This window comes from Halichondria panicea, chromosome 11 (assembly GCF_963675165.1).
Source record: "Halichondria panicea chromosome 11, odHalPani1.1, whole genome shotgun sequence".
NCBI lineage: Eukaryota > Metazoa > Porifera > Demospongiae > Suberitida > Halichondriidae > Halichondria > Halichondria panicea.
Genome location: NC_087387.1, coordinates 2685804 through 2710014, shown reverse-complemented (window position 1 = coordinate 2710014; position 24211 = coordinate 2685804). Strand labels below are relative to the sequence as shown.

The following is a 24211-nucleotide window of genomic DNA, read 5'->3' as shown; positions in this document are numbered from 1 at the left end:
AGACTCCTTCCATGCCATTACTAGTGGTGGAATCCATAAAGACTGAATGCACAAAGTAAATCAAAATCAGAAACAGTTCTTAAGCAATACTAGGTGCATTAGAGGCAATTTGAGGCCACAAGTCTGCACACTCTTTTACCACAGGACCCGTCACTGTGCTCCCTATGGGACAGGAAAAAAAACTCTTTTACAATAATGAGAGTAACATGCAATTAAGAACAGGTGTTGTACGTAGGAATGCAGAGTCGATCTGATTGTGAATGATTGCCTGAATGCATGTATGCACAATAGCTAGTCAGAAACAACTGGTCGGATTAGCGCAAGTCAGCAGGCACATCCTTTCAGGGTATGTGATGCATGATGCATGCAGTGGCGGATCCAGACAGGTTCCATGGGTTCCATGGGTTCCATGGAACCCCCCTTTCACACAAGAACACACTGGAGATCAACTTACCAAGCTAGCAACTCAGCTTGAATGAAGGCTGATTTCATAAATTGATATGTGGGCAGGGCTCTCTAATGCGCATGCTCATTGCTTAGGAAAAGTGATGAACTGTTTTGGAACCTCCCTCTCAACATTCCTAGATCTGCCACTGGCATGGTTGTTAGGATTCTTGGTTAACCGTGGTCAATTGCAAAACAGCAAATCCGTTTATTGGTCACCTTTCTATTGGCCCGTTGAGCTGTGGTGTTGTGGTTGACTAAGCGGGTTAACGACCAGCTGTTTAATACTTGCAGGTGCTTAGCCTGTGCAGAGCCCGATTCTGCTGGTACAGCCGACTAACTGTTTGAACCAGTGGTAAGTGAATGTGAACAAAATCAATCTGGACTTTTAGCTAGCATACATTACTATCCATTGCATTATCTCATTAAATAATTATCAGTCAGAGCCTCCCTGTTACTGTAGTGCCCAAGGGTGGTAGATGGTCAGAGATACACCACACCTTTAATCCCCTAACTGCGTTCGTGTAAACGGCTCTTATCCGAGTTCTAAATAATAGTTATAGGCTGAGTCCACAAGTATACGGTTTTTCCGTATACGGATTTCTGTCTTCTAATATACGGTTATACGGAATTAACACGGATATACATGTAGCTCTAAAAGACTAGAAAAACAACCCGATTGAGTAATTGAGGGGACGATCGAACTAATCATTATATCACCATTCACGAGCTCTTCCAATACATAATTTATTTATCACAATAATTATTCATGAACAATAATTATGTTTACATTAGCCAGAATTTCTTCCTGTGTGAATGACAGTGCCTGTGTTTTTCTCTCCTACAGTTACGAGGTGAGGCAGACAAGAGGCAAGTAAGTGGAGCAAGTGTGGGACTGCAGCACAACCTGCATGGGACTGCTGTAGTGACTCTTTACACTAAATACCAGTGAAACTCTCTCTAGTTCTCTGTGTAATTATGTGTCTAATATGTGTTTAATTATTTGTCTGCAAGGTGAGTACTGTGTAGTGCATTGAGTACACGTAGTAACGATCAGTAAAAGTGATAGGGTTAGCTGATTGTAGTTATAATTATGAGCAGGAACATCGAGTGATATTCCATTCCATTACAATGAGATTCAAGACACATTCTTTGGTCCAAGTGGCTCCTCTGAAGGAGTTGTAGAATCAGAAGAGCAGCTCTTTGCTGTGTTCAACTTAGCAAGGTTTAGACTCAGTGAAATATTTACTGCTATGTTTAGTCTGGTTACTCATAAATAATTATTAATGCTGTCCTACTCTATTATGCAGGAATGGTCCCATAGGGTCAGCTGTCTGTGTGTTCACGTTTAATACCCAAGAGGACAACAACAACATAGCCACTGTGTACAACGGAGACTATCTCAAACATGTTTCTCAACAATGGGTGACTGAAAGCAACTACCAGCCATTCACCGTGAGTATAGATCTACTTATCTAACTATCACAGTCATGCATTTAAATGCAATTCTCACCAATCGGTCAAGCAAAATTACTTGAATGTCATCAATCCAAAAGAATATTGTGCCTCCTTTGGGCACCTACTGCCAAGCTGCTTGCACATGTCACTATGTACAGTAGTGTATGTACACCACTCTTATCAACACACTCTCTAATGCAACAGTGTGAGCCTGGGAGCCGAAGCTTAGAAGATTCCCGTGATATTCAGCTGATAAAAGAGACGGTCACTTCGTCTAACGGACCACGCCCACTCTTGGCCAGTGAGAAGTACCTGTTTGACAAGATTGTGGTATCACAAGTCACAGCTCTCGACAACAGGACTTATGACATCGTATTTGTTGCTGCTCACTCATCAGGTTAGTATACTCAGCCATGCACACATGAATCTCCATGTACTCTACATGTACAATCATACAGCCTCATATAAAAATCACATCTACAGTACTGCCAATCAGATATGTTTGCTCATACAGATGAGCTAGTAGTCTTGAAGGCCTCTCTCTCACAAGGCCAAGAATATCATGTGATCCATTCCGAGGTGCTAGGCCGACCCACCCACATCTCTGAGATGCAACTGAGTGAGGAGGGACACATCTACCTCACCACTAACAACGGTGTCTATGGCCTCTCCGTGGCCAACTGCAGTGCTTATATCGACTACTGTTCGTGTGTGGCTGCTAGGGATCCGTTCTGTGCTTATGATACGCCATCTGATACTTGTGTGTCCGTTTTCGGTGCTAGCATGGACTCCATTCAAGACATCACTATTGGGAACACAACATACTGCCGAAGTACCTGTGAGGAGGTGGTCACAACACAGCCTTCCACACAGATGCCTACCACTGCTGGGTGTGTACAGAGCACTACTACAGAGTCCACTTCTACCACATCCGCTTCTACATCTGCACCAGGTATGTTGTGTGAATATGCAATGATAATTACTACCTTTCTGTCACAAACGTAAGGACCCCAATGGAACGCATAAGCATAACTGCCCTTTCTCCCATTCTCATAGATACTCTGAGCATTGGTGGAATAGAGACCTCCAACTCGACACCTCTGAAGGACCACACTTGGACAATTGTGGGGGCTGTTGTTGGATTTGTGATTGGAGTATTTGTGGGCATGCTCGTCACAGCTTTCTTCTTCCGACGATCACCGTCACTCCAAAAATGCTCGAAGGCAGAGACGAAGGAGACACGATCTAGAGGATCATGGGAACGAAAGAAAGAGTAAGTGTTTTGATTACACCGATCCTCCCTATTTCTGTCTGGTGCATGCATTTCAGTACCATCACAAATTATATTGACACACATGTATAGTTTAAAAGTATACCGTTTAACGAGTATGGTTACCTGTATCGTTAAATGTAACGCACTCATTTTTCGTGGTCTACAACGATAATATATATCTAATTGTTCAATATCTGTGCTCTTTTATATAGGCTATACAAACCGAGATAGCCGTAAGACCAGTGGCGTCTCTTCAGCCAGCATACCGAAGCCCGATGAATACATGAAGAACAACAATGTTCGTCCTAATGAGTGAGTACACAGCTGTTCGTCAGTCAAAATCATCGTCTGGATGTGATTCCAAATTCTCTGCTACCTACCCCTCCATTCACGAATCCAGTGGCAGTCACGTGGCTGGCCCTGTTCCAGTACATGTGCCCCCTCCCACACCTCCGTACAAGAAAACAGTCAGCACTTTTTCTTTCGACAAATCGCCAAGTGATCCTCCACGCTACAGCTCGGTTACACCACAAGTCAGATCAGACCCCAATCTAAAATCAAATTTAAGAGCAGAAGAGCCGATCAACAATTGGCAAAGAACTGCTTACGACCCCAACATACTAGCAAGAGCACCATCAATAGATGCCTCCAAACATTCAAAGTACTCTAAAAAACTACTTTACCTGTGATATCACCAACACTGAGATTCAGCACACAACAGGAATTTGTTAAAGTACCAAACGCTGAAACAGGGTGCTCTCAATGTTAAATTGATGCATTAGTTCATCATTGTATGTTTTGTCGATTTTCGTTGTCATCCCTGCAACCATGTTTTCAGTCTTATAAGGGTGTCCTTAACCGAGTTTTGTGTATACATTGTTTCTCTTTTGGCATACTGGTAATAACATATTAGGGATATAATGCTGTCTTTAATTGTTCATAATTATAGCTACATGTAGTTGTTTCATTCACTAAGCAAATTTTTTCAATTGCAATTACATTGAGCACTTATGTACGGTCTATTCGTGCACACCACATTGATCATGCATCAACCGGTCAAACTAACCTTGCCAAAATAATATTCTGTAATAATTATGTTGCCACTTGTTTTGTAAACAACTTATCTACTTCATTCTCCATACATGTTGATCCTAGGTGTCTGTTTTGTGTTACATAGTTTCATTCATGATAATAATTTTTATTCCAAATCAAATCAAGCACTTTTATAATTATACAATCTGCTTTTGTGCATGCCACAGACGGTCCATGTCACTAATAATTATTGGGTCTGTCGAATTTATATTAATTATTGAATCCACAACTGAACTTAAATACTTATATAATTAATTGATTATCAAAGTAGATACATGAGCCATAAAATAAATTTGATAATGCTGTAGAAAGTATAAATAATTATGGCATGAAATTAACATGCATGCACTCACTAGCCACTAAATAAAAGTTTGTTACTGTAAAAAAATATGCAAGCAAAGATCCATCAAGTAAAACACTTACTAAAATAATGCGTAAGTCATTGCACATCCGACCAATATTCCAACATTGCTTACAGCTTTAGAATTCACTACTTCAAACATCTCAACTCGACCAGATGTGCGCGCTGTCCAAGCAGATCTATACTCAAATGCTACAGCAACAACAGCACCAGCAAATCTAAATGCAGCTGTGTGTCCGTGGTTAAGTCGAAGTAGGTATGGGATATTCACAGTATCTTCTTAATAAGGAAAACGATTGCCTTTCATAAAGTGCATGTATAGTTGGATGCCGTAATGATATTGGCTTCAATTCATCAGGGCTAATCGGACTCAGTTTAATTATCGGCCATTCCCCTTTCACTCCAATAGTGCTTTCATTGAAATCCGTCTCGTTTAGTTATGAGGCTTACACATCAGCACTCCGATGTCTTTCAAAGCAATGTGAACAATTGTCTGAAGAGGAAAAGTTCCTTTTCAAATGCACAGGCATGGCTATAACTACCGTATAGCGCGAAATTTTCGAGGGGCTTAATTTTCGCGGATTTCGTGGGTTGGAATTCTACACGAAAATTAAGTCCACGAAAAGTGTTCCTTAATAAGAATTACCTGCTATCATGCAAATATTTAAAGGCGTGGCTTCCGGTAAGCAGTCATTCCGCGAACATTGTGCAACGAAATGGCTTTTAGAGGCCAATCCACGAAATATAAGTGCCTCGAAAATTTCGCGCTATACGGTATCTCAAGACAACCATCTTAGATTCTGTTTTCTGACATCAAGTGCTTTGGCTAAACTCTCAATGATGTGAGACAGGTGTTCAACACGTATGTTATCCTATTCACGATCAATTGAAGCATACATAGGTACAATTACTTTTGTCAACAGGACCAAAATTCTGATCAACATCAACACAGTCAGTGGTTTTAATTTTACGAAACTTAATTATATTCTAAACTCGAAACTTATATTTGAATGCAAGAGTTGTCTATAAGATGCCTCATGCTAGAACATGCATAGCTCTTCTGAGGTACAAATATATAGCTCTTCTGAGGCACAAATATATAACTCTTCTGAGGCACAAATATACAATGCCAAACTCTAGATCTAACTTGAGAGAATTGAAAGCTGAAGTTTCATCGTCAAATTTATCAGCTTGAAGCATTGGTTTTGGAACTTTCTGCACTATAATATCAGTGCCCATCACTGTAGTTATCATATCTTCCAAACCTATATGGCAGTCCCAGAACAAAATTTGTACATTTTAAAGAAGAGTACCTATAGTCAACATTAATTTATATGGTATTAATAACAATAATAATTATTATAGCAGACAATTACCTTTCACCCCAAGTATATAGAATTTAATTGAGCGTGGGCAAGAGTAAACCGCAATATCTGTCCTCCCACACACTGTGACACAGTACTTGGAGAGTATTTACCAGAACTAGAGGCAAAGCAGTGTGTGAAGCTACAGAACACAGTATGTAGAAGTTAGCTCTACAAGATGAAGCATGAAAGGCTAGAGTACTACTGTATCTGATAATAGCCCTTGTCAAAAGGACCTGGGCAAAGAAGGAACCTATCCCAGATCCTGGACAACTCACAGCAATACTTCTGACATGCCAAAATTGAAAAATCCTACAGATCCCTTCATGTCATCAGAAGGAATGTTTTAGTCCAAGTCATAATAAAGAAGAAGAAGATTGCCCTGGCACAATTACACTATCCAAACTAGAAGGGCAAGGGCAACCAATTTTATCCTCGGATAATTACAATAGAACTACGTACAGCAGAACTACAGACTACAAGACTCGCCTTATCAAACTCAATGTGCTCCCACTCTCAAGACCTCACATTCGACCTAGTCGAGTGTTTCAAATTACAGCAGACAATGTAGACCTGAGTGCTTATCTGCAGGTATTATTTCCGTATCCACTATAGAGCTGGTTCTACTGCCAGAAAGTTTCCAAAAAAGGAGCAGAACCTCTAAAACGACTACAATAGGATTACACGACTATGGGACCCTATCGATCATCTATTACGTACATGTATTAAACTAAGGGAAAATTCGACATTGGTGCTCGTGCCCCTGTGAAAACTGTCTCATGCACACAAATTAGTATGGTTTAGTCTCACTCTGTCAGTACTCATGAGATCACAACCTTGCAACATTGTCATGTCATTCTCAAATACACTGTTTCTAGACTAGACTACTGCTCAATAATAACTCAAGCCTCAATTTGAGGCTTGAGGATAGGCTCAAAGATAGACCTTTAGTCTTCAGACTTCTCTATGCTAGGTATTATTAAAAGCCATCGTGCAAGTACGTCTGGAGATATTATCATAGATATGAAGTAAGTCTGCAATGCGTAGGCATCCTGTGGCTTTGTTGCCTGTCAGGCTCCGCCCATCTACTGAAAGCCCACGCTCATTTTCACTGTGCCACCACTGTGCCACCGTCACGCGACTTAGCGAGGCAGGCTCTCCTTTTTTTGGACGGTTCGTTCTTTCTTTCTTTGTACCTCCAATTCTTACTGTATTTTATCTTATTGACCGTGTGACAAAGAACAGAAAAAGGAGAGGCTGCGAAGGAGGCTAGCATAACAGTCACAACTTGGCACCAGTGACCCCAAATATCATTGTGGTTCGATAAATATTATACTATGAATATACCAAGTTGAGGGGGGGGGGGGGGGGTGTGCATTTTGTGTTGGTGTGTTGTGAGGTGTATTGATCTCACTTGGAGTGACCCATATTTTACTCTTATTCGCAGAAATAGTAATCCCCGTGAAAATATACAGTAGCCGAAGCCAAATATTTATGGTATAAATGAGAAAGGGGGATCACAAGAACGTGAATTCATTTGATACAGAACTAAACTTGAAAAACAGCAGCAGAAGTCAATAATTATGGTATAGATACCAGTATATATACAAAAATGTATAAATGATTGGATTGGGGACCGAAGGGGATCATGATCACAAGAACAACACAATTCAAAATTATAAAATAAAGGGATCACAAGAACACAATTAAAACACATGTTTTTTATACAGAACTAAACTTTTTTTTAAATACAGCAGCAATTATATAATTATAATAACACGTGTTTTTATATCAGTACAGACTAAACTCAGCAGCAAGTCAATTTATTGTATATAATTACAGGTCAATAATTATGGTACATACCAAGTCAAATGTTAAAAACTGAGAGTGTACACAGTATCTCTCTCAACTGACCATAAGTTGCTGTCTTGTTGGCTGCCCACTTCTGCAACATAAGGAGTGCTTGTATAGTGGGTTCTGCTCCTCTTGTCTGTCTCTTGATGCTCACAACGTCTTCTGAGGAGAGGGAGAGGGGAAACACTATACACTGCCATCGAAAGCCAATGATGGCAGCAAACGACTGGAGAAAGTTTGAATCAGGACGGTGGGATGATTCAGAAGTAAGAATTTGTTGTTGTTGTGTACAATCTGGGATAAATTATGGAATGATGTTATTATGGCAACATAGAGTAATTGTAAGATTATACTTACTGTGTTTCTCTGAAATTTTACCAGCAGCTTTAAACAATTTCAGATTTGGTTCACGTAGTGCCTCAACCATGTGAAACCAAGTGGGCATGCTTTCGCCAGTTAACCACGCTTGGATCATTTCCGACTTTTTGTCTACCATTTGGGAGAAACTAACGTCAATGTCTTCTAGTACCCTATAAGGAATGCCAAGATTTCGTCCTAGCTGTTTCCACTCGCTGCCAGCCACTCGATCTTTGATAGCATTCTTTACATCATCAGGGTCCATAGGGAAAAGTAGGTCTGTATAATATGGACACCATAAAAAACTGTAAAAATAACTGCATACAATTACACGCTAATTTAAATTACTCTAAGACTTACTCCAATAGGACATAGTCCATCTAGTGAGGTTGGCCAGATCTCTAGGAGAAGAGCAATGTGACCCATCAACACTGACAGCATTTTTACTGCCTTCAGCCAATGTTATGTTAACTTCTTGCAGTGTAAAGCGTGGTACTTTTCTGGCATCAGTGAATTTCTTACGTTTAAGACTAGATGAATCGAGTAGATAGACTGAAGGTGTGATACTGTGACAAAACTCAACTTTCGCTTCAATAACTTTCTGAACAACCTTTTGCAAAATGTTAGCGCATTCAGCTCTGGATCCATCACAGCTTCTCGTGACTACAACCAGCTCTTTGTTTTCTGCATCTTTGGGTAAGTCAACAAACACCTCTACTCCATTCCTCATTACCCAATGCAGACCAGTTGACCAGACATGACAACGATGATTGGATTCATACACCTCTTCTAGCATAGATTCACGATTAAAATCAAACGTAGTAGGAGAGTTTGGCATAGACGATACGGAGTCAATAGACACAATAGACGGTCTACGGCTTACTGGAAGGCTCTGTTTTAGTGCAAAACTTCGAGACAAGCGAACAATAAGTACATGAAGAAATCGAGTGGGAAAGTGGTCAAATCTGCCATCACATTTAACATACCAACCCAGGGTAACGTTGTGTTCATTTACTTCAGTTGTCCACTGAATTTTATCAATTTTTAATTCACAAAGAGCAGGAAAAAATAGCAGTGGCTCTTGCGATGCTGTCTGGGATTGAAGAAGTGTGTGGTCTTCTTCCACATGCAAGTTCTCAATTTCCTGACAGTACTGGAGCTTTAGCAGGCAGTCTTTTGTTACATAATTGGGTAGCACTACTTTGAGCAGAGATTCTGGAATGATACCCACACTCAATTTCAGTGGATCAGTGTGTTCAGCTAAATTCTTTTTAGCAGACTTCGAAAACAACTTACTATGTACATCAGATGTGAATATTGGAATGTTCAAAATAATCAAGTGGTTCTCAATTGCATCACCTTGTTTTTCTATTAGCAACACAAAGCCAAAGTTATGCAACTCTCTAACAAGAGGGTAAAGTAATGAAGGATTTACTGGGAGTGGAATTTTAGTCATCACTATGTGGGAGATGAGGCGGTGAACTTCACAAGCCGTAACATTCTCAAAATCTTTTCTTAGCAAGCCTAAGAGGGTGCTTGTCTCAAGGGTTAGTCGGACAGGGTGTACAGACGTGGAATATTTCTTCACGAGATCTTTAATTCGACTGAATACATTTCCTTTATCACGGCAATCTAACACAACACTTTTTTCTTTTACTTGCAGATTATCCATACCTGCAGAAAAATTTTGGGAAAGATTATCAACTACTCCAAGCATTTCTTTATCACTGCTTAGTTTATCAGCTCGACTCCCAACAGGGAGAATAATGGAATTAAAGATACTCCTAATGTTACAAGAAAGGAAGGAAAACCAGTAGCTAAATTTTCTGGTGATAAATTCCCTACTTTGGCTCAAATCACACAATATCAGATAAATGTTCATTCCCATTGAAGTATCCACGGACTCCAACACTGCAGCATGTGAGGTATAATACTCAGAATCACCGGCGAAGTCATAGAAAATCATTCTTCCATAGTCAGTACTGTTAAATGTAGTAGGTATAATTCCTGCAGTATGGGGCTCTATGATAGTTCTCTTGAAAATGTAGAAAAATCCCTCTTTCTTAAGCGTGTCAATAAGAGTGGATTTTCCAGCACCAGAGTGTCCAACAACAAACAGTCTTGTAAGATGCTTCTCACCACTGAACTCTTTCCTAGCTAGTTCATCAAGCTCTTTATACGTGGATTGGATCTGCTGGGAAATGTTACTTTTGAGTTCTTCAACAATTACTTTGTCATTGTGTAAATCTGAAGCAGTTTTCCCATCATTGTTCCGCACAAAAAGTGGGGCTTTATATTCATTAAGCAAAACTTTTACACAACTAGTATGCTTATAGAGAGCAGCAGTATGCAGAGGGGTATTGCCAAATTTATTACTTTGAAAAACTGTCCAAATTGAGTTAATACCAGAAAGCAATGGTTTTAACATTTCTGTTTTGCCAGTTCGACACACAACATGAACAGGAGTGTTGTGATCATCATCTCTGAGCGTAGCATTGAGACCATACAATTCTTTTAGCGTGTCAACAAGTTGTAAATGACCCCCTTGGTAAGCGTAGTAAAGGAGAGTTTGACCATTGTAGCCGGTGGCCTCAGGATTACATTGAAACTCATCAACCAGCAGTCTTATCACATTTAGGTGATTATTACGAGCTGCAACACATAAAGGAGTTGAATTGTAACTGTTTTTGTCTCCTTTCTCGGCATCATACTTCATTATTAGGTGATTAACTACTTCAACTTGTCCACTCAAAGCAGCCATGTGTAGAAGTGTGTTTCCATCATCATCTCTCCTATTAACATCAAGATGATATTCAGTAACCATTTTGTCTAACAGCTCAATATTACCAAATTTGCACGCATAGTGCAAGAGAGTTCGTCCTCTGTAAGCTTTCACAGCAGGATTACATCCAAACTCTTCTATAAGCACTTTCATAACGTGCTCCTTGCCATTTGAAACAGCTGTACATAACGAAGAGGAGTTGTCCTTATTAGTGAGATCAACCTCAACTTTGTACTTAATAATTAGATGTTTCACTGTTTTAATATGTCCCTCCATAGCTGCCAAATGTAAAGGGGTATTTCCATCATCATCATTTATTTCTGGCTGTGTTAAATCAATCTGATGTTCTGATACTATTTCATCCAGCAGCTTTGTGTGATCCCCACGACATGCAAAATGTAAAAGATTTCGCTCATTGCATTCGCTATAATACAGTATTTTCACAACCTCTAGATGACCATTCCTTGCTGCTAGCCACAGTGGAGTGGATTCGATATTGTTTTTGCTGCTTTTAACAACCTTGTGCCTATTAATTAAGTACTTAACAGTTTTGGCTTGTCCATGCAGAGCAGCTATATGTAGAGGTGTGTTTCCATCATTGTCTTTACCAAAGATATCAAGCTTATACTTTGATATTAGGTTATCCACCAGTTTTGTGTGACCACCTTCACAAGCATAGTGGAGGAGAGTTTTACCAAAGACGTCTTTCACTTCTGGAACACAATGGAACCCAGTAACTAAATTCTCAATCACATCTATGTAACCGTGTAGAGCTGCTACCATCAACGGAGTGGCACAATGATTGTTGGTACAGTGAACATCAACTTTGTGTTGTGTAACAAGGTGTTTCACTGTTTCAACTTGACAGTTCAGGACAGCCACATGAAGAGGTGTATTTCCATCCACATCTCTAGCTGTTAAATCAAAGTTATAGTCCTCAACCAATATATCTACCAGTTTCACATGTCCATTTTGACATGCACAATGAAGAAGAGTTTGACCTTTGATATTCCCATCACACCCATAATTAATTCGAGCAGCACAACTTAATGTAGATACTTTTTCCGCATTAGTGATGAAACAATCAATGTATTTACTAAAAAGGTGTTGCACCATATCAATGTGTCCATTCATGACTGCTAAATGTAAAGGTGTGTTTCCATCATGATCTTTTTCTATCTGAAGGTTATGATCTGTTATTAGCATATCGAACATTTCTGTATGTCCACATTGGCATGCATAATGAAGGAGACTTTGACCGTTGTGGCCTTTGATAAGTGGACAACATCTAAAGTCTTTAACTAAAACTTGTGCCAAATGCACGTGACCTTTTGAAACAGCTGAGCACAGTGGAGTTGATTTTTGGTAGTTAGTACTGTCTCTCTCAACACTACATTCAGTAATTAGATATTCAACTGTTTTAACTTGTCCATACACAGCTGCTATATGTAAAGGAGTGTCACCATAGTCATCTCGTGTTGTTGGATCCACACCAAAACATTTTAGCATCCTAATCAGTTCTATGTTGCTATCTTTACATGCATAGTGAAGGAGTGTACGTCCACGGTAGCCCTTGACTGCAGCACTGCATTTAAAGTTATAAAGGAGCATATGAGCAACTTTCAGTTGACCTCTGCTTGCAGCTAAGCACAATGGAGTGGATTGACAATTATTGGTGCTCTCCTTCTCAATATTGTGTTCTTTAATCAGGTGTTCCACTGATTTGACACCTCCATTCAATGCTGCCACATGGAGAGGGGTGTTCCCATTGTTATCTTTCATTTTTGGATTGACTTCATACACTTTAACTAGCATATCAATCACTTCTTTGTGATCACCTCTTGCGGCATAATGAACAAGATTCTGCTGATTGCAGCCTTTGACTTTGGAACTGCACTTAAAGTCATTTAGAAACATACTTATCAGATTCAAGTGACCATTTTGAGCAGTTAAACATAATGGAGTGGAGCCTTCGTCATCAGTGCTGTCAATGTCAACACTGTGCTTATACATAGTGACAAAATGTTTTACAATTTCAACTTGTCCATCTATGGCTGCTATGTGTAAAGGGGTGTTTCCACTGTCATCTCTAGCCATTGGATCAAGTCCATATACTTTAATAAGCTTGTCAATTAGTTTCACGTTACCCCCTTGACAAGCTTTGTGAAGAAGAGTTCGCCCATGGTAGCCTACGACTTGTGAACTGCACTTAAACTCGTCAATCAACATAGTTACTAGATACAGGTGACCATTTCGAGCGGCTAAACACAAGGGAGTTAAATCTTGGTTATTTCTGCAGTCAATCACAACTTTGTGTTTAATGATAAGGTACCTGACTGTTTCAACTTGACCTGTCATAGTTGCAATATGCAGAGCAGTATTATCTTTTTCATCTGTTAGAGCTGGATCAAGTTGATAGTTGATTATGAGCTTTTCTATAAGCTCTGTGTGATCACCAAAACATGCATAATGAATAATCGTCCTACCGTTCCTGCTTCTAGCATTAAGGTTCAACTTGTAATGATCTACAAAATGTTCAATGAGTTGAGTGTGACCCCCAAAGCAGGCACAATGGAGAAGAGACAAACCAAAGAAGCCTTTAGTTTCAAGGCTAGTTCCCTTCTCTACTATCAACTTCTCAAACAAATTTTGGAGTCCAAGTGACGATGCTAAAAATAATGGGAAAAACTTGCATTCGCAGTTCTCTACATCATCAATAACATCATCAAATAACTCTCTGATTATTTTAACTGTAATCAATTGAGCTTGAGGATTGTTAAAGTACTCAAAGACAACTTCTTCCAGGAGCTCAGTGTGGCTACGCTCAACATGACATACTTCGTATGGAATTCGAATTCTGGTAGTTTTAGAGATACGTCTACCAAACATTGACAACAGAATCAAAATGATCACTATTTGTATATGATTGCTTTTTGCAGCATGAAGTAATGGAGATAACCCTTCATTGTCAAGAGCTCCAATACTGGCATTGAAGTTATTGACTAGCAAGTCTACGGTAACCAGATGCCCATTGGCACATGCTAGGTGAAGGGGGGTTTGTTTATCAGAGTTCACAACATCTACTTTATATTGCTGCGATTTTAAAAACTTTCTCACTTTTTCTTCATCTCCACAGCTTGCAGCAATGTGTAGAGGTGTGTCATGGCTATAACTAGCCATGCCTGAACCTATAGATAGGGTAGAGTCAAGTAATGCAGGCTATAATTAAAACAGGCGCGTAGCCACAGGTTATATAGAGTCGGTCAGTGTGTCTGTTGGTGATTCTAGTCTGCTTACCGCACTGCCTCAACATAACAAGTGATTAGCTTTATATTTGTGGCAGATTTTGACATAAAGGTTTCGTTAGCAAGTTCAATGCTATTGAACTTGGAGTACCAGCTAGCTAAACACAGATTTAATTCGAGGCGCACACATTCCCATGTAGAGAGCCCTATCCAGGATTCTTTTACTGACTCTCTGCGGCTGTCATCCTATAATTACTCCCAGTGCATGTATTATCATACACCACTATTATCTAACCTTGCCAAATGCATGCACATAGCAGAAAATCAGTGGTGTATAGACTTGATACATTATGCTCAAGACATTGCCTATAAAATCTATATAGAATTCACTTATTATATCGTGAGATCTTGCGACATGGTACTGATGCCTCACCAAACATAAAGCCAACGCTGATCGAGTCAGCACTACCAATGTGTTCGTGTACAGAGGAGGAATACTAGGGTCAAAAGGTCATAATTAAAACACTACGTGGACTTATGTAAAACTGAGTTCACCCCGGGTTTATAGTTTCTCTACATGTAGTTGTTGTTTTTTGTTTAACCGGAGGAGGTTGGGTACGACTGTAATTAACCTCCAACTCCTAAGTAAATGCACAGAAGCCATAGAAGGAACTCCAACCCGACCCAAACCTGAGTCAGCACTTTTATATAGTGCGATATTAGTGTCAAAATTTCATTGAGGCTCCTACATTGAGGGTGATCTTTTCCGCCAGTGAGGGTGCTTGCTAATCTTATGTGCATGGAAGAAAATGTGGTTTAGCAATCCGCAGGAAGAACAGAGAAAAAAAGGGAGAAGCAAGGAGACGTCTTACGATGACTTTGTCCATCTCACCTGAGCTCTTAAAAGTGTCTCAGTTGATAGTCTCACTGTGCCATTGGTTGCTTACGTTCACTCTGAAGTTGAATCGCTCAAAACACTTGTCAAACGGCTGCCATCATCTACACCTACCAATTTAAAATGTTATCTCGATCCCCTCTCTCACCCTTTGCATAATTAGGACAGTAACACAGGGAAACAGTACAAGAGCAGATGTTCTGTTAACTGTTTAATACTGCTCAGAAAGATTTACGTGTTAATTTGTAGTCGACTCAGATAAAGCCGAGCAAGTGCCCCATGCTCAGAGATATCCTGACAAACGTTTCTGTAGTTCAAACGCTTCTTGAAACATTCCACTCTCTAAAGATCTGTGTAGGTAACCCTGCTGATGGAATTGGCTCATCATCGTGCACATGGTATTTATATTATAAGTATAAATACTTTTTCTTTCCTATTTGTGTGACTTACAATTACTATAGAATATTTTGCAAGTGAAAAACCTTTGCGAATGAGCCAAATCAGCAGAAAATTTGACCCTTTGCGATCTAACTATTGCGTTCTGGAAAGGATCATGTGTATTTACTAGTAATAATTTAGGTTTTGCTGATTTAATTGTTGTGAATTGATCAACCCTCGCAAATGTTTGATGCTCGCAAAACATTCTAGTAATACGGTATACTATACTACTTACTGACTCTATCAGAAATAAAATAGCTGTGCAATAAAACATACAGCTCTGTCTCTAGCTAGCTAGCTATATATGTGTATGACTTCATATTCTTTGTCAGGATTTTTAGAAAAAATAAAAATAGCCAATAATTTTGCGCATGCGCAAACAGTCAGTGACAGGCCAGTCTTGCATAAGCACATGGCAGTACAGAATGCAGTTGCAACTGAGGTACGACATATATACGAGCAATTAGGAAGTAATCAGCAATTTTGCTGAATTGCTAATGTTTAGATATAGCATTTATAGAATCCTATAGCCAAAGAAATCAACAGGCAGCAATTGCAAGATCACTTCTATGTAGCTAGCCTGTTATATATAAGGTCACTGCATAGAGCATTAACGTAGCTACACATAATTTGCTAACTCGACAAATCGTAGCACGTGATTGTTTTATTAGCCATAGATTCTACAAACGCTGAGTTTTCTGTAGCTGAACATATTTGCCGACTCAGCAAAAATTGCCAATTACATAATTATGCATGTCTTACCTCCTCTGAGTTGCAACTAAAGTGATCATTTTCATGCATGTGATTGTAAAAATGAGCGTGGCAGCAGCACTTCCGTTCCCCAGACTAGACTCGTAAACCGTCACTGTTGCACGGCAAACAATAGACTGGTCAAACTCCGTGTAGAGACTCGTGTTGCACAGTCAGCATATTACATACAATTCTAAGTGGCTGTGGTTTTTGTGACCTCAGTATACAGCCACGAGCAGCTGTCGAAGGGGGAAGGATGTCTAGTCGAACCTGCCGCTTTTCCATGAGCCTGTTTCGGAACGTTGTCGCACCATCAGGACTAATAATTAAGGGTGTGGTTTTACGTACCTGTAGAAAGGAAGCGTTCGCTATAGAAGCCGGATTACTCTGCACTAATAATTAAGCTGCTTCTATTCGTGACAGTGTTGTTGCCATAGAGCTAGGTTATAAGGAGCTTAAACCCAATCAAAAGCTTGCTGTATATAAAAGTTTTGCGAGTGAATGGTAGATCTAGAAACGTATTTGTCTAGGAGCAGCTCTTGAGGGAACTATGCGTCCTGTAGTGGGATTCTCCCTTCTTGTAGAGAATAATACTCTTTTGCTGACTATTAAAATACTGTGTTTTTCTACTTAATATTTAATATGACGTGTTTCAATTATAGTGACGTGTTATGAGAACAGTAATAATGACATTTATACACATAATAAAAAAATAAAAATAAAAATAAAAAAAAGCGGCGGGTTCAACCAGACGTCCTTCCCCCTTTGACGGCTGCTCGCGAGACCAATACTGCATGTGATTTCTAGTGCTACGTCACTATCAATGATCTCGTGGTAACCGCATGCGGTCTAGCCACTTTAGTTGCTACAAATATCGTGGCAAACGTTAGAGTAGTTTGACCAGTTTACTGTTCGCCGTGCAGCTTGCTAGTCTACCCCCAGACCGCTGGAAAAATTCCTTCTATATATATACCGTTGTGTGGAAAGGACTATTCTGCCTGCATTGCCGCAAAATTAATATATATATATATAGTATGTACATGATATATATAGTATGCATGATATATATAGTATGTACATGATATATATAGTATGCATGATATATATAGTATGTACATGATATATATAGTATGCATGATATATATAGTATGTACATGATATATATAGTATGCATGATATATATAGTATGTACATGATATATATAGTATGTACATGATATATAATTATAGTATGCATGATATATATAGTATGTACATGATATAATTATATATATATAGTATGCATGATATTATGATATTATCCTATGGATACTGAAGATTATCACGAGTCTGTGCCAGTAACTGCACGAGTGCCTGCAAGGCACGAGTGACAGTTACTAGGCACGGACGAGTGATAATCATCAGTATCCATGGGATAATGCATTTATTGCTTGGCAACCAAAATGCAGGTTGAATCTGCGCATGCGCAACGTGCGGTTGCTTTATCAACCAGAAGAATGCGTAGCAACAAAATTGAGTTCTCCCAGTTGAAGACAAGTTTAAGAGAAAGAAAACAGCTAGAAAGACAAAGAAATAAGACTCTAGAACACCAAGAGAGCTTGCAGAAGGCTACTTAAAGATTTTATAGAGAACAGACAAGAAAAAAAGACAAGAAAAACGTTGACAACCAGCAACCCGTTTTGAAAATGGATAGTTCTGAAGGATAAACAGCATGTGCTTGCTTTCTATCATGCTCCAGTGTATCAGAAGAGGAAACATGCACCGCTATAACTGAAGAAAAGTGTGACAACCGTTTTTGAAGCCAAAAAACGACTTTATACAAGCCTGAACAGGCTTATATGGTGGTGCAGTACACTTCTACATGTGCAATACTCCGCTCAAAGCACCCACTCCCGGTCCCAACACTGATGCCTGTTTGATGCATTAAATATGAACACTGACAACCTCCTGACCCTCAGCTTCACTGCAAAAGAGCACAGAAGTGATACAGAGCATCAGAAAACAAGAAAAGAGACTGATAAACATTGCAATGCATGATAATAAGTGTGTAAACTATGTTTTTCTTGTTCTCTCACTGCTGAAAACGTTTTATTCCAAATAAGAATCACTTCCTAGTGTGCAATAACAAGTGTGCAATAATACTTCCCGGTGTGCAATATGGAAAAATATCTGCACAGTCGGTGATGAGTCGCTTCCTGTGCAATTTGAATGTAAAACGCTGATGTCAGCACTTATTAAAAAGCAATAAAGCTATATACTAGCATGATAACTAGTTTATATAAAAGGAAAAAAATAACGCTTAATTTTGGCACAAACGCGCCCCATATGAAGCTGTGCAGTTTTACAGCTTATTACAAACACTTATCAGCCACTTAGAACACCACTATATTTGTGGCACATCAACACAACTCTGTAGGGTGAAATTGGCCAGACTCTCTTACAGGGTCTGGGTCCGCAAGACTATCCACAATAGGCCAGCATAATTCTCACCTCAAAATTATAATCTACCATAGACTGAAGAGTTAGAGGGATAGGAAACGGAGTGGTGCACGTGATGATTTTACATTGAATTTGCAGTGGAGCCTCGAAAATTATCCGCATTACGAGGCTATATTAAGCACATTTTTGCCGGGTAACTCCCAAAGCTGTGTTTCCTCGAGACATCATCTCTTTCAGCAATTTATAACACGCCTAGTCCATGAGCCACGTGTAGTACTTGCTAATAACTGACCACACCCAGTAAAAAGAGACTTTCCAATAAAGTTATATGTTCCCAAGGCGGAACATATAACGTGTAAGCGTGCTGGTTATGACTACTAGTATACAATAGGTATAGACCTTGAATGTAAGTGAGTTGCACGGACTAAGCACAGTTACTTGTAGTTTATTATGCACTGAGTGTAGAAATAGATATTGTTGTGAAGGCCTCGATTAAACCGCAGCGTAGCGCGGATGTTACTCGAGATACCAACCGTTTCCTATCCCTCTAACTCTTCAATCTATGAATCTACCAACCAACCCATGGCTTTCGTTTTAGTGTTAAACCACTTCTGTCCAGTCTATATGGTGGCTAGATCCATACCCATACCCAAGCACAGCCAGATACTTAACTTCCTCTATTATCTATGCTTACCTCCTCTCATATATATGTAGCCTTGAGCTAACCGCTGGGACAGGTTATTTTTCCCCTTCAAAGAGATGGGTAGGAATTTGCTTTCTCCGGAAAGGTTGGATTAATCTGTAATACTGTGTTCTTTGATTGATCATTAATGTTATTCTTAGCTAGCTAGCTAGCAAGTTGACACACTAGCTTACGCACAACAAAATGTTGCTGAACTGGCTCACTGCACTACCGTAGCGGGTAATTTTGAGGGACTATTTTTGCCCAGAGGACATCATTATACAAAACTTAATGATGATCTTTACCAAACAATACATCAATAGCGCGAAATTTTCGACGTGTTCATAGTTGCTCAACTGATTTCTGCACATGTGCATGCAAGAGGATAAAGCTAGTGGGTGCACAGATAAAAGAGAGAAATGGATAGGAAACGGATCACGTGATCCCATAAGCTGCATATAAAATACATACACTGAACTAAGATACAGCCATGTTTCGCTCCCAAACCCCCAGGAAAACTACTTCTATGGCTGTTTTGAAAAATTCAGACCTTCCAAGTCTCCCTACCACTTCAATTTAATGTCCCTTTATACTACGTATCATTTGGAAATAACAGAAACTTTTTTGGGATTGCTAAGAAGTAGCTAGAGGCATTGCTTTCACTACTTAGGATGTTTCTTGTACCAATAACACCTATAATACAGCTAGAACAACCTATATAAGTAGTGTACTGTGTGTCATATAGCCTCAAGTATTAAACAGAAGTAAAAGTTCAGCAGCAGGGACTGACAGTTAGCCTCGACCCCAGGCCGATCGGTCTCCAATTGAACGCTAGGTCAACTTCGTTCTATTAAAAAATATCGGCCTGGGACCGAGGCTAACTGACAGTAAGACAATCATTAAATTTTGTCTCTTTTTTGTGTTTTTGGCCATTTTTTTCCATGTACAGTAGGCGGCCTCGAATGAATCCCGGGGGAAACGCGGATAGTTTTCGAGGCGCTAAGTGTTTCCTATCCATTTGTCTTAGAGGAGGGAGGACACGATTAACCTTAGCACTAATTACCGCGACCTTTTAATTGAACGATTCATCTTTTCTTTTTTTATAACCTCTACATATTGGGACACACAGAACAGTACTGTAGTATGAGTGACAGGCAATTCTTGCAGGCACAGAGCAAACCATACAAATAAAGGGGTGCTAGAAGCTGAGACTGTTGGTGTCATTGATGTTCTTCATGTTGGAGACACTCTGAACTAAACAATTCCATGTTGCAACTTTATCACAGAGACAGGAGTGCCTGGGGTGCTTCTCACAGGGATCTTGGAGACAGGAGTGCCTGGGGTGCTCCTCATAGGGATCCTGTCTCCAAGATCAAGAGTGCTTCTCACAGAGACAAGATCAGAGTGCCTGGGATGCTTCTCACAGGGATCTTAGAGATGGGAGTACTTGAGGTGCTTCTTATAGGGGTCCTATTACCTTCAGGTCCTGACAACTTGGCCATAGGGGTACCTCCAGTAGGAGAAAAGGCTTACTTTGCTCTAGCTCTTGTGTCCAATATGTCCACATAGAGGTTATAAAGAAAGAAAAGATGAATCGTTCAAAGAATGTAATTAAAAGGTCGCGATAATTAGCTAATTAGAGCTAAGGTTAATCGTGTCCTCCCTCCTCTGCATTTGTCTCTTTTATCTATGGTGGGTGGTGTTACTGGTGTATAAACCCAGGGGCGCGAGGGTAAACTCAATTTTACATAAGCCCACATGGTGTTTTAATTAGTGACCTTTTGACATTGGCGTACCCCCCTCTGATTTCGTGGAATGGCCTCTAAAAGCATTTCGTTGCACAATGTTCATGGAATCACTGCTTACCGGAAGCCACACCTTTAATCTTTGCACGTTATAGCAAATAATTCTAACAATTTTTGTGGACTTAGTTTTCGTGCAAAAATTTCGCGCTATACGGTAATTCCCAGAGACACATATTTTATGTTAAAATTATTCCCAACATAATAGGATCTAGTCGAGTTTCCCCTTTTACACATTCCATTGAGGTATCGGTACCCGCGGCTTTCATTTTTGTTGTGTTTTGACGAATTTATTCACATGCGCAAGAGAGGTATACGGTAGTGTGTTTGTGCGTGTAGACTGCTACAGCTGCTCCTCAAGGATCAATAAAGTGCAAGTAAGAGTTTCTATAGGCTTCTTGTCATGTTTTCAATTCGTGGATTTTCAAAAATTAATAACACTTTGTTCCTTGAGTTTTGGAATGCCATTGCATCTTTTTCAGAAGAGTACTTAGCAAAACTTGTTCATTGAGTATTGCTATTCCACTTAGTAGTTAGCTAGCTATTGGTAGCTGCAAGAGTAAAAAGATGCAGCCAAGTTTTTAGACTACCAGTATAACTTTGGCATCAATCGAAAATCAGGTTCGATTATTACCCACTCTTTTTGCATTGTTCCGCCTGTTGCATGTATAGCAAAAATGTTAATTATAATGAGCAATTGGTAGGTAGGCTAAATGGTAGCTTTATATGTTACGGCACCTCCACCAAGGCATCAGCACCCACGGTGCTTTTATTTTTACAGTGTCACAATGTAGTAAAAACCAGTAGGTTTTACATAGGATTGTATACAGTAGACTCTCACTATTCCAGCTCTTGGAAGTATATGGCCACTTTGATGTCGGCCATTTGGTTTGGCACTTACTGCACAAAACTCACCCGGCCTGAAATGCGGTCACTCGCATTCCGCATACTGTTTTCAATGTACGGCCAGATAACGTTTTGGGTGAAGTTTGGCTGATAAAATTGGATTACTAGAGAGCAGAATGGTTCTTATCCTTGGAGACAGAACCGTAAATTAGTCATTAGATTTGAAGTGAGGGATTTTCTGAAATACAGCCACCTTGCTATTCCGGTCAAGCGGCATTAATAATTATTGTCCTAAGGGTGACCAGATTAACGAGTCTACTGTACTTTTTCTCTAGCAATTTTTCACTTTGCAAAGATTAATATTGAATATCAATGCCTAACGTAAGATCAAAAAGACAGTTGTTAAGCAATACTAGGTGCATTGGAGGCAATTCGAGGCCACAAGTCTGCACACTCTTTTGCCACAGGACCCGTCACTGTGCTCCCTATGGGACAGAAAAAATCTATTGTCAAACATTTGGGCATTGGTATGTATAGTAATAGACTTTAGCTGGTAATTTATGGTCTGTTAACAAGTTCTAGCTCTGCTCGGAATAAAAACAAGCTTCCTCAGCAACCTTACAAATGCTTGCACAGGCCTACATGTAAGTATCAATTATTATTTCACACGAATGAAAGTGTTAGCACTGTGCGTGCGAAATGCTCGTACACTTGAGTACTACAGTGTGTACACATGTTCCATATAAGGAATGTGTAACGCTCTATGCTTTTACTAGTGTGTTGCGAAGATTCTACAAACTCTAGTACCTTTCATCTCTCCTTTGGTATTCACTATCACACCAGCGCTATCTGCAGAAACAAAAACTAAAAGTGAAATCAATCATTTAAAAACTCTCGATAAGAGCATTCTACACACAACTTTCTTTAGAACACACCTTCAAAGTATAAAGTGGTTCCATCCTTGCGTCGATAAGGTTTCCGTTGCCGAACTATCACTGCTAGTAATACTGCAAAGAAAGAAGTAAAATAAAGACACGAGAAAAATCACGCATGAATTAAGGCTACGATGTAGGGATTGCTCATGAATATTTTTTGGTTAGCTTTTTCTCTCCTTGCAAGGACACAAATATCTTGTTTCTATACTCTTTGGTGCTCTTGAGTTTAGACAGTCAGTGACTCACAAGGAACTATGTTTAGTTAGAGGTTAGCTCTAACAAATAGAATTACTGTCCGTGGTTTTTATGAGTTGTGCTTTATATACGCCCTTGATAACCTGTAACACAAAAGTGCAGTAAAAAAACCTACCCTTCTTCCTTAGCTCCGGCTTTCCTTTCTTGACAGTGGCCAGCACCAGGTCCCCCACAGCTGCAGAGGGTAGTCTGTTGAGTCGGCCGCGAATACCTTTTACGGCAATAACGTAGAGGTTCTTGGCCCCAGTGTTGTCGGCACAGTTCATCACTGCCCCCACTGGCATAGCCAGTGACACACGGAACTTGGCTCCTGACGCTCCCTGCTTTCCTGAGAGGTACAGTAATAGTCATCACTAATGCACCTATCAATGTGTCGCCCCACTCCCCCCCCCCCCCGGGACATACGGGGGAATTTGATCTAATTTGACCTGAAATGTTGGCCCCATACTGGGGGATTTGACCTGGCTTTGCGTAGTAAAGACTGCTTTTATAACCTGTTATGATGTCTGCAACTGCTTGGGGCTCAAAAATCCTCTGTTGACTGGGGGATTTGAACACAGAATCCTTCCCCCATCAGGGGGAATTTGACCTGAGGTAAGGTCAAATCCCCCATATAAGCCCGACCCCTCCCGGGGGGGGGGGGGTGGGGCGACACATTGATAGGTGCATTACCCGTACTCTTCTTCTAAATAAGCCGTCGCTATATAATACGTTTTTGAGGCTAGTGTATGCAAAACAAGAAATAGCCAATGAATATGGTGCCTTATGAAAGAAATCTCCAGGTGGCGCCTTATTAGAAGAGGATTAGCCTTATTAGGAAGTACGGTACTCCGTTTCGAACATGTTGTGTAGATGGGCGTGTCTCGTCCTCCCAAAAGAAGGGAAGACGAGTTTTAAGCCTATAATTATATGGATTTGTATTCACTGCAAATATCTTGCT

General features: G+C 39.9%; 3 protein-coding genes across 4 annotated transcripts; 1 reads left to right on the top strand and 2 right to left on the bottom strand.

The window, feature by feature from the left end:
- Positions 1-23: 23 nt before the first annotated feature.
- On the bottom strand, positions 24-23637 carry LOC135343871 (large ribosomal subunit protein uL14). Of its 2 annotated transcripts, none has more exons than XM_064540896.1 (4): positions 23387-23637; positions 23017-23088; positions 22889-22930; positions 24-162 (listed from the first exon to the last, which is right to left on the bottom strand). In XM_064540896.1, exons 1-4 carry the CDS (start codon positions 23553-23555, stop codon positions 80-82), a joined length of 366 nt encoding a protein of 121 aa, XP_064396966.1. In that variant the 5' UTR covers positions 23556-23637; the 3' UTR covers positions 24-79. The 2 variants fall into 2 exon arrangements, with proteins under 2 accessions (XP_064396966.1, XP_064396965.1); XM_064540895.1 differs by lacking the exon at positions 24-162 and adding an exon at positions 22420-22566 and having other exon boundaries at positions 23387-23636.
- Positions 1735-4496, top strand: LOC135344282 (semaphorin-4A-like; the record flags this gene model as incomplete). The annotated part of the gene is made up of 5 exons (XM_064541448.1): positions 1735-1899; positions 2107-2299; positions 2417-2854; positions 2959-3175; positions 3388-4496. Coding segments are annotated over 5 exons (1032 nt in total), but the record flags the coding sequence as incomplete, so codon positions are not given.
- Positions 7441-19651, bottom strand: LOC135343866 (uncharacterized). The gene is made up of 4 exons (XM_064540890.1): positions 19446-19651; positions 8564-14173; positions 8204-8482; positions 7441-8140 (listed from the first exon to the last, which is right to left on the bottom strand). The coding sequence occupies exons 1-4, from the start codon at positions 19453-19455 to the stop codon at positions 7860-7862; spliced, it is 6180 nt and encodes a 2059-aa protein (XP_064396960.1). The 5' UTR covers positions 19456-19651; the 3' UTR covers positions 7441-7859.
- Positions 23638-24211: the final 574 nt, after the last annotated feature.

What these genes read in the sequence shown, in the direction of transcription:
- LOC135343866 (XM_064540890.1), bottom strand. An exon ending in ATGGACTATGTCCTATTGGA is followed by an intron (nt 8,483 to 8,563) that starts GTAAGTCTTAGA and finishes CATATTATACAG; the next exon opens with ACCTACTTTTCCCTATGGAC. An exon ending in TAAAATTTCAGAGAAACACA is followed by an intron (nt 8,141 to 8,203) that starts GTAAGTATAATC and finishes AATTTATCCCAG; the next exon opens with ATTGTACACAACAACAACAA.
- LOC135343871 (XM_064540896.1), bottom strand. Translation starts at nt 23,555, where the DNA reads ATGCCAGTGGGGGCAGTGATGAACTGTGCCGACAACACTGGGGCCAAG. An exon ending in AACCACTTTATACTTTGAAG is followed by an intron (nt 22,931 to 23,016) that starts GTGTGTTCTAAA and finishes TTGTTTCTGCAG; the next exon opens with ATAGCGCTGGTGTGATAGTG. An exon ending in TACCAAAGGAGAGATGAAAG is followed by an intron (nt 163 to 22,888) that starts GTACTAGAGTTT and finishes CCTGTCCCATAG; the next exon opens with GGAGCACAGTGACGGGTCCT.